Raw genomic sequence first — 17,517 nt, 5'->3', positions numbered from 1 at the left:
TGTGCACCTGGCTGCCCGTGGCGGAGACGGAGCCACTCAGGAGCCCTTGTGCCCCCAGCACTGTGTGGGGTGACGTGACCTCGGGAGTTTGGTTCTGGAACATGGATTCCAGTGGTTTTGGTAGCCAAAGCGGTCTGCGGACGCCTGTTTCGTAAGTGATTCTGTTTGAAGCGGAAGCATCCTGGGATCAGTGGGTGTCGGTGAAGCAGACGCAGGGAACCTGCAGAGAAACCAGAAGTGGCGTCTGGAGGAAGCAGCAGAGCTGGCGTCGCTTCGAGACGGTGCTTGTGCGGCTCCTGTGCGGGCTGGTGCCACGGTGGCAGCAGGATCCCGCCCGCCCCCCGGGCCTCCCTGTGATTCGGTGTCTAGGTCCCCTGGTGAGCCGGGGCTCGTCTCTGCGAGGGCTGCCTCCTCACCTGGGGTGCGCCGAGCGCCCTGCGCTCCCGCAGCAGCACAGTAGCTCAGAGAAAAGGGGAGGGCTGTGCGTGCACAGGTGTGTCCCGTGGCCAGGTGTGTCTCCATGAGACGGTGCACTCGGGCAGGGCAGGTGCCTCCCGCAGGGGAAGTTGTGACCATGCTCAGCCTCAAGTCTGCCCCTTGCCTGTCGAGACGTGAGACCGCAGGACTCGCCGTGCTGCCCGGGGGCTTCCGTTTTTGGATCGCAGCTGCCAGAAAGCAGCTGGCACCAGCGTCCGCGGGGCGGACGGTCTTCTGCTGCACTGAGGTCACGCAAACACCCTTCTGGTTCTGAGAGACGGTCAGACCTGAAACGTAAATTCCAATATTCTCTGAAGCACCCCTGGGCTTGGAGAGGTGGCGTAGATCCTTAACGTTCGTTTCCATAGCACACCAATCTCTTCAAGATCATCGCTCTTTTCTTTCTAGTGTGCAGCTTACTTTTTCCCCAGCTGAAAATTTTGGTTTATTTTTTCACTACAAGGCTTCTGTGAGTGCATAACTGATTTTTTTTTTTTAAAGAGATGGGGTCTGGCTGTGTTGCCCAGGCTGGAGTGCAGTGGCTTTCATAGGTGCGATCACAGCTCACTGCAGCCTCAGACCCCTGGGCCCTGGCGGGCCTCCCGCCTCAGCCTCCCGAGTGGCGGGGACCACAGACGCTTGCTGCATGTGACTGATTTTAAGCTGCCCTGGTTGAAAAGGAATTTACTTCAGAACTTTTGATTTCAGTTAAATTTACTTAGAAGGTTGAGCCCTGTAAGGCAGTCGCTGCTTGGATAAAACGTCACTGGTGTTTTCTGTTCTTTTCATCGTTCTCCCTAGTTCTGAAAGGATCTGTTTCCCTGGCAAATAAAAAGATTCCTTGTGCCTGTAGGAACCAGATGACGGCTCTGCCACTTCCTGGTTTGAACACACGGTGCCCGGAGCATCTGACATTTCTGGCCCCTGCAGTAATCAGGTGTCACACGCGGACTCCGGGCGTCATGTTTACATCATCGTTTTCCTCGATTTGAAGCGCTTTGGTCCCTTCCTCAGTGTCTAGGTCGCCTGTGGCCGTGAAGACGGGTGTGAAGAATGAGCCACCCCCGGGTGAAAGCGCCTGGGGCCGTCCCTCTGCCCCTGCCCCGTGGGCTCTGGTGCTCCCCAGTGGCCACACTGCTGTGGTCTGTGAGCGCGAAACCCTCCCTGTGGCCTTTCTGAGCACGAGATTCGTTGTCTCCTGTTTGGTGGCCCGTTGTCCGGGCGGGTTCACAGCTGCACAGCGAGGCTGGCGCGTGGCCGGGGCGGACGTCTTCCTCCAGCCTCCGGTCTAGGGGCTGGTGTGGGCCGGGGGGCTTGGCTGCAGGGAGGCTGGGGACCCTCCCCACCTGGGGGCCGGGGCTGGGGACCCTGGCAGTCTGGAGGGAGGAAGGGAATGAAAACCTTTTACTCTTGTCTGCCTCATTTTCCCAGCTTGCAAAACGTGAACCGGAATGATGACTTTGCTCGCAGGGGCGCTGTGAAGGCGATTTCAGTGGATGTCTGGAAATACTTCGTAATGACTAAAGGCAGACGCATGTGTGGTGACAAGTTCAACACGTGTAGCAAGTAAAATCCAGGGTCCCGGCTTCCCTCTCGGCCTGTGCCCGGAGCAGTTTGGGGCGGCTCCGTGGGGGAAGGACATGCGCCATTCCTACCCGTGACCGGGTTAATTTGCTTCTGTTAAATGCTTTCTGGCATTTCAGGTGAGCGATACCACGTGCACAGCTGGCAAAGTGGGATTTGTGACAGGGAGAGATCTGGCAGCTTTGTCTCTCCCAGGCTGTGCTGTGGGTCGCCGGTGTCCCCCAGGACTTCCTCTGCTGGAGTTCTGGACCCTAGAACCTGAGAATGTGACCGTATTTGGAAGTAGGGTCACTGCAGATGTAGTTGGGTAAGATGAGGTCACTGGGGTGGGCCTCGATCCCCGTGTGACTGCTGTCCTCGTAAATGGGAAGTTTGGACACAGGCGCCGGTGGGAGAACGCGGAGTGAAGATGGAGGCAGAGATTGGGTGACGCCTCCACACCGTGCCAAGGGCTGCACTGGCCCCCGGAAGCTGACAAGGGGACAGAGACTTCCCGGGCTCTCTGCTGTGTCGGTCTCGGACCTCTGGCGTCAGGACTGTGCGAGAATAAATCTCTGTTGTTTGAGCCGCGGAGTCTGTGGTGCTTTGCTACGGCAGCCCCAGGCAACGGCCGCGCAGCAGGGAGGGGGACTAAGATGCAAATGTCAGGACCACTGAGTCGAGGAGCGAGTTCGGTTCTCTGAAGTGGGCTGTCCTGTGCCGAGGGAGTCGCTGGAAGCTTCTTGCGGCTCCTTGCACGTCCCATGGGCACCGAGACCTCTCGGGGCTGAGCTGGTCTTGTGTCCCCCGGGTGGGCAGGGACCCGGCCAGAATCACCTCCCGCTGGGAGCTTCGAGCTGGTTTGAGCTCAGATTTTTGGAAAGTTTTAGGGGTAGGGCTGTAGACGTGTGCACCTCGTCCTTCCTGCTCCTGTGGGTTTTGTGTGTAGGAAGTTACCTGAACACACGTTTTGAAGGGTGTTTCCTCAAGTGTGAAGGATGCCGGCCCCGACTCCTGCCGTTTCGCCTAGACTTCCACTTGGGCAGGAAGTGACTTCCACCACTGGTGTGTTTTCATCGCTTCGGGATGTGCGGTGGCCGACGTGCAGGGCTCTGCTTGGAACCCCAAGTCCGTTCATGGCGGGGTTTAGCCGCCGGCCGGGAAACTCGCTTCAGGTGTTCCTCCTCAGGGACGCACTTCCACGCCCCGGCCCTGGGCTGCCGCAGGTGAAGGCACAGGCACTGCCTCTGTGCACCTGTGCACACCTGGGCCCCAGGGCGTGCGGGTGGGGGCGGCGCCTCTCCCCTCCCGCAGCCTGTCCCCTCCGCCACCTGTCCCCTCCGCCCGCCTATCCCCCTCTATGGCCACAGGGGTCAGGGGTGGGGGTGGCACCTCTCCCCTCTGCCGCCTGTCCCCTCCACCGCCTGTCCCCCTCGGTGGCCACAGGGGTCAGGGGCGGAGGCAGCGCCTCTCCCTTCCGCCGCCTGTCCCCTCTGCCCACCTGTCCCCCTCGGTGGCCGCAGGGGTCAGGGGCGGGGGCAGCGCCTCTCCCCTCCGCCGCCTGTCCCCCTCGGTGGCTGCAGGGGTCAGGGGTGGGGGCGGCGCCTGTCCCCCTCGGTGGCCGCAGGGGTCAGGGGTGGGGGCGGGGCCCTGCGCTCGCTCTGCCCGACCTCGCCTGACCTCGCCCGCTCTGCGTAGCCCCTGCCTGTGTTGCACTGTGGGTAACTCTCGCGTTCTTGCCCCGCAGAGGCTGTAGAAGAGGCAGCAGCGGACTTCCCAATGAACAACCGAAAGGAAGATATGGAAATCACGTCCCACTACCGGCACCTGCTCCGCGAGCTCAACGAGCAGAGGCAGCACGGCGTCCTGTGCGACGTCTGCGTGGTCGTGGAGGGCAAGGTCTTCAAGGCGCACAAGAACGTCCTGCTCGGGAGCAGCCGCTACTTCAAGACGCTGTACTGCCAGGTGCAGAAGACGTCGGACCAGGCCACGGTCACCCACCTGGACATCGTCACGGCCCAGGGCTTCAAGGCCATCATCGACTTCATGTACTCGGCGCACCTGGCGCTCACCAGCAGAAACGTCATCGAGGTGATGTCGGCCGCCAGCTTCCTGCAGATGACGGACATCGTGCAGGCGTGCCACGACTTCATCAAGGCCGCGCTGGACATCAGCATCAAGTCCGACGCCTCCGACGAGCTCGCGGAGTTCGAGATGGCGGCCCCGGCCGGCGGCAGCGCGGAGGCGCTGATCTCCGCCGTGATGGCCGGCAGGAGCATCTCCCCGTGGCTGGCGCGGCGAACAAGCCCCGCCAACTCCTCCGGCGACTCGGCCATCGCCAGCTGCCACGAAGGAGGGAGCAGCTACGGGAAGGAGGACCCCGAGCCCAAGGCCGACGGCCCCGACGACGTCTCCTCGCAGTCGCTGTGGCCGGGAGACGTGGGCTTCGGGCCTTTGCGCATCAAGGAAGAGCAGATTTCGCCGTCGCCGTTCGGGGCCGGGGAGCTGCCGGCCAAGGACGCCGCGGTGCAGAACTTCTCGGAGCAGGGCGCCGGGGACGGCTGGCAGCCCACGGGCCGCAGGAAGAATCGGAAAAACAAGGAGACCGTGCGGCACATCACGCAGCAGGTGGCGGACGACAGCCGCGCCAGCTCCCCGGGCTGCCCCTTCCTCCCGGCGGCGGGGTGGCCCTTCGGCAGCCGAGACTCAAGTAAGCCCTTTGCTCGTTACGGGCAGGTCGGCCGCCCGGGGCACGTGTCGGTGGCCGCGTGGCTGCTCGCTTTGTGGCCGAAGCGGTGCCTTCCCAGGCCCACGCTCGTGGCCTCCTGTGGTCCCCTCCTTCCACAGTAGATCCGTGTGACCCCAGACAGCGCGACCAACGTGACTCCCAGGCCCGGGCGGCTCCTAGATGAGCCCCTGCGTGTCTGTCCCCATCAGCACAGCACTGGTGTCACCCACACACGGGGCCTCCCCAGGGGCTCCTGTGAGGTTGAGAGGGCTGGGCTGGGGCTGGTGACACCTCGGGGACCCGCTTGGCCCCGGCGTGGGCTGAGGTTTGGCACACGGGGGCTGCTGTCCCTTGCGTGTGGGAACACGCCGCCAGCACGACTGGGGGTGACTGACCCGGCAGTGCAGGGCGGCCTTCAGCCGATGCCCCGCCCCGCAGACTGGCGTGGCCGCTGCTGTCGGGCACGTGCAGCGAAGACGTCACGTGAATGTGTTTTGTCCTTGGAGCCTCAGCTTGCCTTGACCTCGGTGACCGTCCGCAGAGCTGGGGGACGCATAGGATGTCGGGGGATGCATAGGACGTAGGGGGGCGTATAGGACGTAGGGGGACATAAAGGATGGAGATGGACGTATGGGACATAGGGGGACATACGGGACGTAGGGGGACATACGGGACGTAGGGGACGTACAGGACGTAGGGGACGCACAGGACGTAGGGGACACATAGGACGTAGGGGGACGTATAGGACGTAGGGGGACGTATAGGGCGTAGGGGGCGCATAGGGCGTAGGGGGCACATAGGACGTAGGGGGACGCATAGGACGTAGGGGGACGTATAGGACGTAGGGGGACGTATAGGGCGTAAGGGGCGCATAGGACGTAAGGGGACGTATAGGGCGTAGGGGGCGCATAGGGCGTAGGGGGCGCATAGGACGCAGGGGGACGTATAGGACGTAGGGGGCGCATAGGACGTAGGGGGGCGTATAGGACGTAGGGGGACGTATAGGGCGTAGGGGGCGCATAGGGCGTAGGGGGACGCATAGGACGTAGGGGGACATATAGGACGTAGGGGGACGTATAGGGCGTAGGGGGCGCATAGGACGTAGGGGGACGCATAGGACGTAGGGGGCGCATAGGACGTAGGGGGACGCATAGGACGCAGGGGGACGTATAGGGCGTAGGGGGCGCATAGGGCGTAGGGGGCGCATAGGACGCAGGGGGACGTATAGGACGTAGGGGGCGCATAGGACGTAGGGGGACGTATAGGGCGTAGGGGGCGCATAGGACGTAGGGGGACGCATAGGACGTAGGGGGACGCATAGGACGTAGGGGGACGTATAGGACGTAGGGGGCGCATAGGACGTAGGGGGCGTATAGGACGTAGGGGGACGTATAGGGCGTAGGGGGCGCATAGGGCGTAGGGGGACGCATAGGACGTAGGGGGACGTATAGGACGTAGGGGGACGTATAGGGCGTAGGGGGCGCATAGGACGTAGGGGGACGCACAGGACGTAGGGGGACGCACAGGACGTAGGGGGACGCATAGGACGTAGGGGGACGCATAGGACGTAGGGGGACGTACAGGCCGTAGGGGACGCACAGGACGTAGGGGACGCACAGGGCGTAGGGGGACGCGGGAACCTTCGAGGACGCTGTGCCGAGAAGCCGCCTCCCACGGGAAGGGCTGCGCATTGGGGATTTGCTGGAAGTGTAGGTTCAGACGCACAGATGGGAGTTTTTTCTCGTTGTCGCGAATGTCCTGCGCAGTGTGGGGGCCTCTTGCTGGGCCCCACGTGGAGTCCACGGGATTAGTTTCGAGGGGCTCCAAGCTCCGCTTTGTGGACGCCGAGCCTCAGCCCGGAACGGCCCTTTGGGATGCGTCTCCCGGACGAGCGAATAATAATCGAAGGTTGCGCGTCCCGGCACCACCTCCGTGCTGAGCGCGAGACGCCGCGCGGCGGCAGGCAGGGGACAGGCCGACGTCGCCCCCTGCCGGCGGCTCGGCGAGGACTTTCTCCAGACCCCGGGGCCGCGTCCCAGGTCCCGGAAGGCCGTCTGGAGCCGGCCAGTCCCGGCTGCTCGGAGGCCGAGGCGGCAGTGAGCCGTGACGGTGCCGGGGAGCAGACCCCGCGTCCAGCCGTGGGGACGCCCCTCCGGGATGCAGCGTAGGAATCAGCCTGGGAGTGCGCGAGTCAGCAGGTGCCCAGGACACAGCAAGCCGTGAAGTCACAGCCCTGGGAAGTGTCACAGCCTCTGAGCGTGCTGGGTGCTGGGTGCGGAGGGCTGGCTGGTCCCCGCCTGGCAGTTCCGGGCAGGCCGGGCGGGGGCTCGCCACGCTGGGGGCGAGTGGGCAGGAAAGGAGCCCGCGGGGCCAGCCCAGGTATGCCGTAGCGTTCGTTATTGCGGTGAAATGTGCGTGACAGAACTTCAGCGTTCCAACCATTTAAGCGTACAATTCACTGACATAAACACAGCCACTCCTGACTTATCGGCAGGGATGGGTTCTGAGCAAAGCTTCGTGAGGCCACTCTGTCACCATGGGAGCAGGCAGAGTGCGCGCCACCAACGCAGGTGCTGCATCTGCTGCACACCTGGGCACACGGCACAGCGTCCTGCTCTGGGCTGCAGACCTGGACCGCGTGTGGGTGCTGAATGCCGCAGGCGGCTGTAACACCCGGTGTTTGTGTGTCTAGACACGTCAGAACGCAGCGGTGAGTATTTCTGTGTCTGACACAGCTTAGAAAAGGCGGCGGCTCCTGCCTGTGATCCCAGCTACTCTGGAGGCTGAGGTGGGAGGATCACGTGAGCTCAGGAGTTTGAGACCAGCCCGGGTGATGTAGCGAGACCCTGTCTCTCAAATTAAAAAAGATAAGAAATGTAAAAAACAGTGCAGTCGCCGAGGGCACTGACCATGACTGGAGCCGCTCTGGGGTCTCAGTGAGTGGGGAGGGGGTGTGGAGGCCTCGGGCGTCTCCGTGAGCTGCCGTGGACGTGTGAACACTCTCGCTCAGGCTACGCTGACTGCACTTTAAAAATTGTGCTAGGACTCACGACAGCTATGCCGTCATTGGGCAATAGGACCACCTTTGCACCTTCCGTCCCTCGTGACCAAAACATCGTTATGTTAATAGGGTGCGTGACCACATTCAGGCTGTCCTGCACCCACCTGCTGTCCACTTCCAGAACTTTCTCATCATCCCAAACGGGAACTCTGTATCCATGAAACAATACGTTCCCATCCCCCTGTCCCCACCTGGGAACTGCTGTCCCACGCGACACACCGGAGCTGTTCCTGCTTGTCCCGACTGTCGCTGTGTGTCCCTGCAGGGCCAGACTCTGGGTGTCCCGTGAGCGCTGGTTCAACTCGGGGCTTCTCGACTGGGGCCGGGCCCCCTGGGCACGGCGGGGTGCCGGCAGCAGCCCAGCCTCCCCCAACCAGATGCTATAGCACCTCCCCCGCCCCCAAGGTGACAACCTAAAATGACTCTAGACATTGCTAGGTGTCCCCTGGGTCCCCCACCCCTGTGAACTGTTGGAGTTTAAGGAGCCCAATCGGAAGAACATTAGTTTCTGAGCTGCTGGAGTTGCTCGTCTCCCTGCTCGCTGTCCCTGCGGAGAGGCGAGGACAGCGGCCTTTCTGCTTGCAACCGTTTCTGATCTGTCGCCAGCTCCCACCTTAACGTGACAAGCAGCAGTCCCTGGTGGGGGACAGGGCTTTGTGGGAACGTCCTGATGTTCACAGATGCGCAGCGCGGCCTCCGTCCCCAGTCCCAGGACACCTCACTGTGCGGCCCCTAAGTCACCTGCAGGTGACGCGTTGGAGGCCTTCGTGAGAGTCGATCAAGGTTTGAAGGAATAGTGCGCTCCTCAGGCCTGTGGGTTGGATGTCTTAAATGCGCTTGTCGAGCAGAAGGTGTTTTTAGAATCCAACAAGTGATTTCGGCTGTGTACTTTTGTTAGAGTCTTAAATTGCTTGGGTTACCAAGGCAACCATGCAACTCTTCCGTCATCTGAGTCTGAGTTGCTAAGACGGGACATGAGGCTGTGGGCTTGTGCGTAGGACGGTTCTGCCCGTGTTACCGCGGCCACCGGTTTTACGCCCTGAGCCTCGAGCCTCCGTCCTCCTCCCGAGCCCTGGGGCTGGATTTGGAAGCGTAAATCCTGATCTCGATGGAGGTCAGTTTGCCTTCATTAAAGATTTATGACATCTTAGAGAAGAGTATTTTTTATTCTCATCCCACTTATAGGAGAAAGGCCTTTTGTAAAGAAGCGTGTCAGTGGTCCCTGCGGCTCACTGGGGCGTCCAGCACAGATGCCGGGGGCCTGGCCCCATCGCCCGGGGCTGCCTCCTCGGGTCTTGGGGCCCCTGGGGCCTGTTAGCTTTTCAGAGTGATTTTCCAAGCAGATGCCCAAATGCGTCCTAACCTGGCAGCTTCCAAGAAACAGTGTCCATTGAAACTTACTCACGGTTACAGCGGTCATTTCGGTGCGAGCCTGCGGGACTCAGTAGTGGCAGGTGCAGATTCCAGGGTGGTGGGGGCAGGCCCCTGGCCAGGCCACGCTGACACCCCCTTGGCCTCCCTGGCTCCGGGGAAGTCCAGTGACCACCCCAGAGGTGGCCGGTGAGGCTTTGACAAAGTGCACTTGAAGTTTCTAGCTCAGAATGTGGTAAAGAATCAGCCCCGGCCCTGACCGAATGTCCCGCACACGTTCCTAGAAGGTTGTAGAAGGTTCTGCTACAGTGAAATTTGTGGGTTTTGTAAATGTTTGTACTTGATTTGGTAAGGTTGGAACTTGACACGTGGACGTTTGAGAACACGCCGGAGCTGCAGAGCAGCCCAGAGGGAGACGTCAGTGTCTGCAGGCCCCAGCGCCGCGTGCTGGAAGCCTCCTTCCTGCCCAGGGTGGGGGGCGGCGGCGCCTCGGGCTCCTCGAGCTGCTTCCTGTGTGGGCCCAGCCTGGCTCCGCCGCGCCCAGGTTTCTCCTCCTTGTACCGAGAGCGGCTTTTCTCAGCCGCTGGGAGACCATCCTGCAGATGAAGGAGGAGCTGGCAGGGGAAGGAGCTGAGGCTGGTGTCCCCTCCCATGTCCTTCCCGGGTCCCCTCCTGTGTCCCCTCCCGGGCCCTCTCCTCACCCTCCCGGAAGGTGGGAAGGAGGAGCCACCCCCGCTGTCCTGGCCCCCCCCCCCCCACTGTCCTGGCCCTGCCACGTGGCGGGCGTGGCAGTAACTGTTGATTCCTGTCTGGTCGTGGACGGCGGCTCCCCAGCCCTCCTGGCGCGGATAGAGCGCCAAGTCCCACACGCTTGGCCCTGGATGGCGTTTGTGGAAGAGGCCACCTTTGCATGGCGCGTGTCAACAATGCAACAACTTGGATCACGTCTGTTAAAGAAGACTGTCTTTGCATGTTTTGGGTGGGAGAGTTTCAAGGGAAAGACGACCCCTGTGTCCGGGGCAGGGTCCCCCTGAGCCCACCGTGAGGGCGAGCAGTCCTGCTGACCCCTTTGAACTGCACTCGGGGGCTTTGTTCCCTCCCCCAGCCGCTGACTTCCTCCTTCTCAGGGGTCTGTGGGCCGCTCCGTCCGAGTGAACCCTGCGGTGCCGTCTTGTGAGGCGTCTGCCTGGCCACGGTGTGTTCGTGCCGGCCCCGCTTGTCGTGTCTACCTGCTGTTCACACCTTGTTTTCGCGGCATCGTTTTCCGTTGTCTGAATATCCCGCCATTGTGTATCTGGTCTCTTGTCGGTAGACATCTGGGCCGTTGCCAGTTTTTGCTACTGTGAAGAAAGCTTCTGGGAACATTCTGGCAAGCCTGTCTTGTGGATCTATATCTTCATTTCTCTTGAGTAAATACCGAGGAGTGGAATGGCTGGGTCGTAGGGAAGGGATGTGTCGAAATTCATAGAAACCACCAAACTTTATTCCCACCACCTCCCCACCGACAACAAGTGAGGAGTTTGGTCGCTCCTCACCCTTGCCAGCTTTGTGTGTTGTCTGTCTTTGTCATTTTAACTGCTCGAGTGGGGTGTTTGATGAGTTTTGACAAACGTGTATACCTCTGTCAACAAGACAGTGGCCAGGAGCTGGGGCTCACATCTGTAAGCCCGCTCTTTGGGAGGCTGAGGCAGGAGGATCACCTCAGGCCAAGCGTTCGAGACCAGCCTGAGCAAACATAGTGAGGCCTCCATCTCTACAAAAAATAAAAAAATTAGTTGGGCATGGTGGCACGTTCCTGTAGTCCCAGCTACTCTGGAGGCTGAGGCAGGAGATCACTTGAGCCGAGGAATTGGAGGCTGCAGTGAGCTGTGATGATGCTACTGCGCTCCAGCCTAGGGGACAGTGTGAGACCTGGCTCAAAACGAAAAAAGACGGAGAACATTTCCCTCACCCCAGAGTCCCCCAGCCCCCTCCAGTCAGCCCCTGCGAGGGCAGCCACCTGGGTGACGACCATGTGTGCTTGTGTCCGGCTTGTTTTACTCAACCTTTTTTTCCATCTTGAGATACGTAGCTTCACATGCAGTTACAAAGAACGATACAGAGAAATCCCGCATGCCCTTTGCGATGGTTGAGTGTGCAAAACCCAAGTTGAAATCTAATTGCTCTCGTAGCTGTGCTGAGGGGGACCCCTGGGAGCAGGTGAGGGCTCGTCCCTCTCTGGTGGGACTTGTGCCCTTAGGAAAGGGCCCCGTGGCCCCGCCCCTCTATCCCTTCCACCTTCTGCCACGTGTGACACAGTTTCGGGGCCCTCGCCCAATGCCGCCAGATGCTACCAGATGCCACCAGATGCCAGTTCCTTGACCTTGGACTTTGCAGCCCCCCGACCCGTGAGAAGTAAGCTCCTGCTGTTTGCAGAAGCGGTGTCCTGTCACAGCAGCACAAACGGACGAACAACAGCCTTTGTGCCATTTTCCCAATGGTGACACCTTGCAAAACGCCACAACCAAGACTTTGACGTCCTCTGGCTGTAACACAATTGGCTGGCCTTATTCATATTTCTCCGCTTTTTCCTGTACTCATTTGTGTGTGTTTAGTTCTGTGCATTTTTGTCACCTGTGTGGGTTTGTCTGACTGCCCCAGCCCCGTCCCGTCCTGTCCTGTCCCGTCCACCCCGGTGCGCTGATTCTCGGCGTGTTTTTGAGGCTCATTCTTGTTGGATGCATCGATAAATCAAATCATGTTCTGTTGTCTGGCTGTAACACAATTTGCTTATTCATTCACCTGCCGGTGGACGTTTGGGCTATTTCCGGTGTTTGGCTGTCATGAACAGAGCTGCTGTGAACAGTCCTGCGTGAGCCTCCGAGTGCGTGTTCTGATTCCCTTTAGGTAAACACGCAGGCGTGGGATTGCTGGGCCACGGGCAGCGCATGTTTAGCTTCATGAGAAACTGCCGGGCGGCTTCCCGGAGCGGGTGTGTGATTGTACACGCGTACCCGCAGTGTGTGAGGTTCCACGTGCTGTCTTTTAAATTCTAACCGTCCTGGAGTGGCATCGATGGTTTTTAGTTGGCACTTCTTTGATGGCTAACGATGTTGCATTTCTTTCGAGGGTTTGTTACCCGTTCACACGTCATTTTTGGTGAAGTGCTGTGGAGGTCTTGTTGCCCTGCGTTACGTTAGTGACGGCGTTTGCACCGCGACTCGCTGACGAGAGCGGTGCCGGCGGGCGCGAGCGGTTTGCGCTCGGCAAACACCCTGCGTGCACTGCTTGCCGTCCACGTCTCTTCCTTGGGGAAGCGTCTGTTCGGCTCTTTGCCCCTGTGTTCACGAGTTGTGAGAGTTCTTCGTATGTCCTGGCTGTGAGCCCTTTGCGAGGCGTGTGCTTTGCAGGTGCCTCCGCAGCCTCTGGCTCCTTTTTCACCGAACAATGTTTTTTGAGGAGCAGACGTTTTAAATTTTGATCAAGTCCGATTTGTGAACGTTTTTCTTTTACAGCTCCTGCTCTTTGGATCCTAAGACATCTTTGCCTGTGGTCACAAAGACTCTCTCCTGTGGTTCTTTCCTAGAAATCTTACTATAGATCCATGCGCCAAGTTGGTTTTTGTATGTGGCACAAGGGGCTTGAGGGTCACCCCCTGGGCAGGGGTGTTCAGTTGCCCCGAGGGTCACCCCTGGGCAGGGGTGTTCAGTTGCCCCGAGGGTCACCTCTGGGTAGGGGTGTTCAGTTGCCCTGAGGGTCTCCCCCTGGGTAGGGGTGTTCAGTTGCCCCGAGGGTCTCCCCCTGGGTAGGCGTGTTCAGTTGCCCCGAGGGTCACCCCCTGGGTAGGGGTGTTCAGTTGCCCCGAGGGTCACCCCCTGGGCAGGGGTGTTCAGTTGCCCTGAGGGTCACCCCTGGGTAGGGGTGTTCAGTTGCCCCGGGCCACCACCCAGAGGCCTGTCTTCCACCCACCGAGTTACCTGACTATAGAACGATACAAAGCTAGCTAACTGGCTATGTGAAATTAAAGAAAATTTCTTATATAAAACTTTTTGATAGTTATAGTAAATGAGGAAACTTGATTTTAACTTGGATAAGAAGCGTGACACTTAAGAAATAAAGAATAAATTTTAAACACTTGTAAAGTGAGAAGTAAAATTTTAGACAAAGTGCATCTGTAAGCATTTTTCTGCATAATTACATTTCTTTTCTTTTTTTTAGAGACTGGTTGGGTCATCATAGCTCACTACAGTCTCAAACTCCTGGGCTCCAGGGATCCTCCTGCCTCGGCCTCCCTAGGAGCTGGGACTGCAGGCGCCACCACCTCGATCCCCACCCCCCACTAATTTTTAAAGTTTTTGTAGACACAGGGTCTTGCTATGTTGCCCAGGCTGGTCTAGAACTCCTGGCCTCAAATGATCCTCCTGCCTCGGCCTCCCAGAATGCTAGGATTTCAGGAGTGAGCCACCATGCCTGGCCGATCCTGATTTCTTTTACATGATTTTCAACTTAGATTGTTAATATAACCTATATTAAAATTTTGCTTTGGGGCCAGGTGTGGTGCACACGCCTGTAATCCCAGTGCTTTGGGAGGCTGAGGCAGGAAGATCGCTTGAGCCCAGGATTTCGAGGCTGCAGTGAGCTGTGATTGGGCCACTGCACTGTAGCCTGGGCGACAGAGCCAGACCCCTTCTCAAAAAAAAAAAAAAAAGTTAGCAATTCCTTAATATTAACGTTTGTTGGCTGTCCTGTGACAGCCTCCTCTCTCTGACGGCCTCCTCCCTCTCACAGCCTCCTCCCCCTCCTTCTGCCTCAGCCTCCCGAGTAGCTGGGACTACAGGCACCACCACCACACCTGGCTAATTTTTCTCTTTATAGTAGAGACAGGGTCTTGCTCAGGCTGGTCTCAGATTCCTGAGCTCAGGTGATCCTCCTGCCTCGGTCTCCCAGAGTGCTGGGATCACAGGGTAAGCCCTGCACCTGGGCTGCTATCTGACTGTTTCATTCCAGCCATGGTGGGTGTGAGGTGGGGTCTCCCTGTGGTTCTGATGGGTTCTTCCCCGGTGATTAGTGACCGTGAGTGTCTTGTCAGGTGCTCACTGGCCGTCTGTGTGTGTCTCTGGGCAAATGTCTAGTGAGATCTTTTACCCATTTTAAACTGGGCTCCGCCGTGTGTTTTCATCCTCACACTGTGACCGGCAGACGTGCTTTTCCCGTTCTATGGGCTGTCTTCTCACTCTCCTGAGAGCAACCTTTGAGGCCTAGAAGTTTTTAATTTTGATGAAGTCCGATTTATCTATTTTGTTGCTTGTCCTTTTTGTGTCCTATCTAAGAACCTGTCACCAAATCTGAGATCACACAGATTTTCTAAGAGTTCAATAGTTCCCGCGCTCACATTCAGGTCACTGATGCGCTTTGAGTGTCTCCTCTCCTTTGAGGGACGGAGACCTGCGGCCCCCAGAGCCTCTGCTCACGCCCTGGGCCCTGGAGCAGAGCCTGGAGCCAGGTCGGGCCGCTCGTGGGGCCCCCATAGATCTGCGTCCAGCCCCACCCTGACACCTGCAGGGCCGAGGGCTTGTCACGACCTGGGCTGGCAGGACAGGCCGGGTGGGATGGGGACGGGGACGGGGTGGTGCCCTGGCCCCTGGGGTGGGGCTGGGCCTCCTCCAGCTCTGCAGCCGGCAGCTGGGCTGGCAGGAAGCTGGCACCCTCCTCCTCCCAGATTCCCCGCGGTTCCCTCTGGGAGAGTCTTGAACCGACCTGCGTGTTTTCTAACGCGTGTCCCCTGCCCCCAGATGCGGACCTGACCGTCACGGAGGCCAGCAGCTCGGACAGCCGCGGGGAGCGGGCGGAGCTCTACGCGCAGGTGGAGGACGGCCTCCTGGGAGGCGAAGCCGGCTACCTGGGCCCGGCCCTCACCCCCGAGAAGGACGACGCGCTGCACCAGGCGACCGCGGTGGCCAACCTGCGAGCGGCGCTCATGAGCAAGAACAGCCTGCTGTCCCTCAAGGCCGACGTGCTGGGGGACGACGGCTCCCTGCTGTTCGAGTACCTGCCCAAGGGTGCCCACTCGCTGTCCCGTAAGTGCAGCCCCTGCGGTGCCGCTTTGCTCTGGCTTGTTTTGGTCGCTGAGGCTGCGTCGGGTGGGCCGGCCCCGCAGGCCGGTCGGCTACGGGCAGCAGCACCTCTAACCTCCGGGTTTCGGGCCTCTCGGGTCACATGGGGCCTGCCGGGCTCTGGCTGTACAGAGTGAGGGCGGTGATGTGGTTGCCAGGGCGACGGGACGGCAACAGCGGGTGCTTGATGGAGTGTTTCACACTCGGATTTCAGGCGTCTCGAACCCACCAGGCTCGACTGTGCGCCCGGGTAGTAACCAGACCTGGAGCTCACGCCCTGCTGGGTCACAGAGGGCAGGGGACGGGGGTCTCTGTGTGCGAGGGGTGGGCACGGGCCCCCTCTGCCGGCCGCTGCATCCGCCTTCAGGCCGCGATTCCTTGCGCGCGGGGGACGGGCAGGAAAGCCTTGCGAGCAGGCGTCGGGTGCGTGTCCTTGCTTGGTTACCATAGCGAACGCTGGTCACGTAGGAGTTTTTGAAAAGGAGTTGGATCTCATATATAAAATGTAAATGTCTCCAGCTGAATTCCAAATGACAGACCCGCCCGAGATGTCACTGAAGGCGCAGCCCCTGCCTGGCAGCTGTCACCCGAGACTCCCGCTCCTGGCGACACGGAGGGTTTCGGCTCTTCCGGTTAAAAGCCCGCAGGGCTGCCCCGGGAGCTGCGTGGCCGCCGCAGGGCCCAGCCTTGGCTCTGGCACCGGCGTGGCTGGTGCGCAGCGTGGGTGGGGCGGGGAGGCCCGGGGCTCCCCACGGTGGCAGATGCCCCAGTCCGGAGGCCCCGGGTCTGGGCGTGCGGTGAGCGGTGTGGACGCAGCGTGTCCTGCGGAGACTGCAGTCACCTGTGTGATGTTGGGGACGGGGGAAGCGTATCTTTGCTCTAATTTTTATGCTGTATTTTGACAACTTTGTTTTCACGAGCCCTAAAATACTGTCTTGCGTTTCTGTACCGGCGAGAGTCGAGATGCGAACTGTCCATGGCCAATAAAGACCTCGGTGGAAATAACGCTCACGTTCTCTTCATTTCCACGTACGGAGTTGAGAGCCGTTGCCGGGTGACAGGACTTGGCGCGAAGGCCGACCCGGGCCAAACACTTCACAGGCAGGCGGGTTGTTGGGCGCTGGGCGTGCGTTTAAAACATCTTTTCAAAACATCTGAAAATGGGGTGGCACCACGTGTACAGCTGTGACTTTAAAACCAAACAGTGTATCTAAAACACAGGACGCGGGAGGGGAAAGTGTACGTGATAAATGCTCCAGTGTCAGTCTGTCTCCCTTTGCAAATGCAAAATGCACTTGTCGGCAGAAATCGCTGGATTCGTCAAGAGCCCAGGGTGTCGGGACTGCTCAAGCAGGCAGCTCCGGGCACGCGGCCCCCGGGACTCACAAGAAGAGGGGTTTGCAGGCGGGTCTCGGCTGAGGGCGTGATGGGACGGGTGGGGGGTCCCGGGGCAGGTGGGAGCGGCCGCGGCCTGTGCCCGGGCCGTGAGGGTGGCGAGACACCGCGTCCTGACCCCCTCTGACTGCTGTTTCGTGCTGCAGGGGTGTGGACGTCTGTTCTGTTTCTACGGCTTTTGCACCGTGTGACACACTCCTTGGGGGCAGGGCTGTCACGTGACCGGCTCTGTGGCGCCTTGGATCTGACCGAGAGGTCTCTGTCCCTAAGAGAGGTTGTGGAACGAGGGGAAATGATTCGTTTGTGCTTTCTCTGCCGTTTCTGCTGTGAGTTTGTGCTGGGAACCATGCTGAAGACGGGGGGCGTGGTTAGCCCAGAGCCACGGATGTCCCCCACGCGTGGCCCGGCCGCGGGTCTGACCTGGGGGCCACTGGGAGGTGAAAACTCCGCTCCGGCCTCCACCCTGGCGGCTTCTCCCCCGTCCTCCTCTGGGGTCCTCTGTTCTGGTCCCGCCCGGCAGCGGGTGGCCCCAGACCGGCTGCACGGCCCCTCCTGTGGTGGGAGGGGTGCTGGCGGCCGACCCTTGGGGGCCTCCCTGGGGACTTTCAGACCTTTGCCTCACGGTGGAGGCGCCGTGTGCGTGTGTCCACCGGATCTCGGTGCTGGGCCAGGGCACAGCCCTCCTGGCGTGTTTGGCGGCGCCGCCGCGTGCTGGCCTCACGCCTCCCTGCGCTCTGGGGGGAAGAGAAGTCCCGTCTCATCCTGTCTTTAGTGCGTGTGTGACAGTTCCAGGCGGAGTCACCTGCTGGTTTTTTGTTCTTTCCATGGCG

The 17,517-nt window shown here is 60.0% G+C and overlaps 1 protein-coding gene across 1 annotated transcript in view; it reads left to right on the top strand.

Moving 5' to 3' along the window:
* ZBTB46 (zinc finger and BTB domain containing 46) overlaps positions 1–17,517 on the top strand; it is a 46,646-nt gene that overhangs the window by 13,688 nt on the left and 15,441 nt on the right. The window contains exons 2-3 of the mRNA XM_069495492.1: positions 3,788–4,750; positions 14,972–15,256. Coding sequence (XP_069351593.1) covers positions 3,820–4,750; positions 14,972–15,256 — 1,216 coding nt within the window. The 5' untranslated portion in view covers positions 3,788–3,819. The remainder of the gene's footprint in view (positions 1–3,787; positions 4,751–14,971; positions 15,257–17,517) is intronic.

Source organism: Eulemur rufifrons, chromosome 20 (genome assembly GCF_041146395.1).
Source record: "Eulemur rufifrons isolate Redbay chromosome 20, OSU_ERuf_1, whole genome shotgun sequence".
NCBI classification, from domain to species: Eukaryota; Metazoa; Chordata; class Mammalia; order Primates; family Lemuridae; genus Eulemur; species Eulemur rufifrons.
The sequence above is the reverse complement of the archived record's forward strand: the minus strand, read 5'-3'. Positions and strand labels throughout refer to the sequence as shown.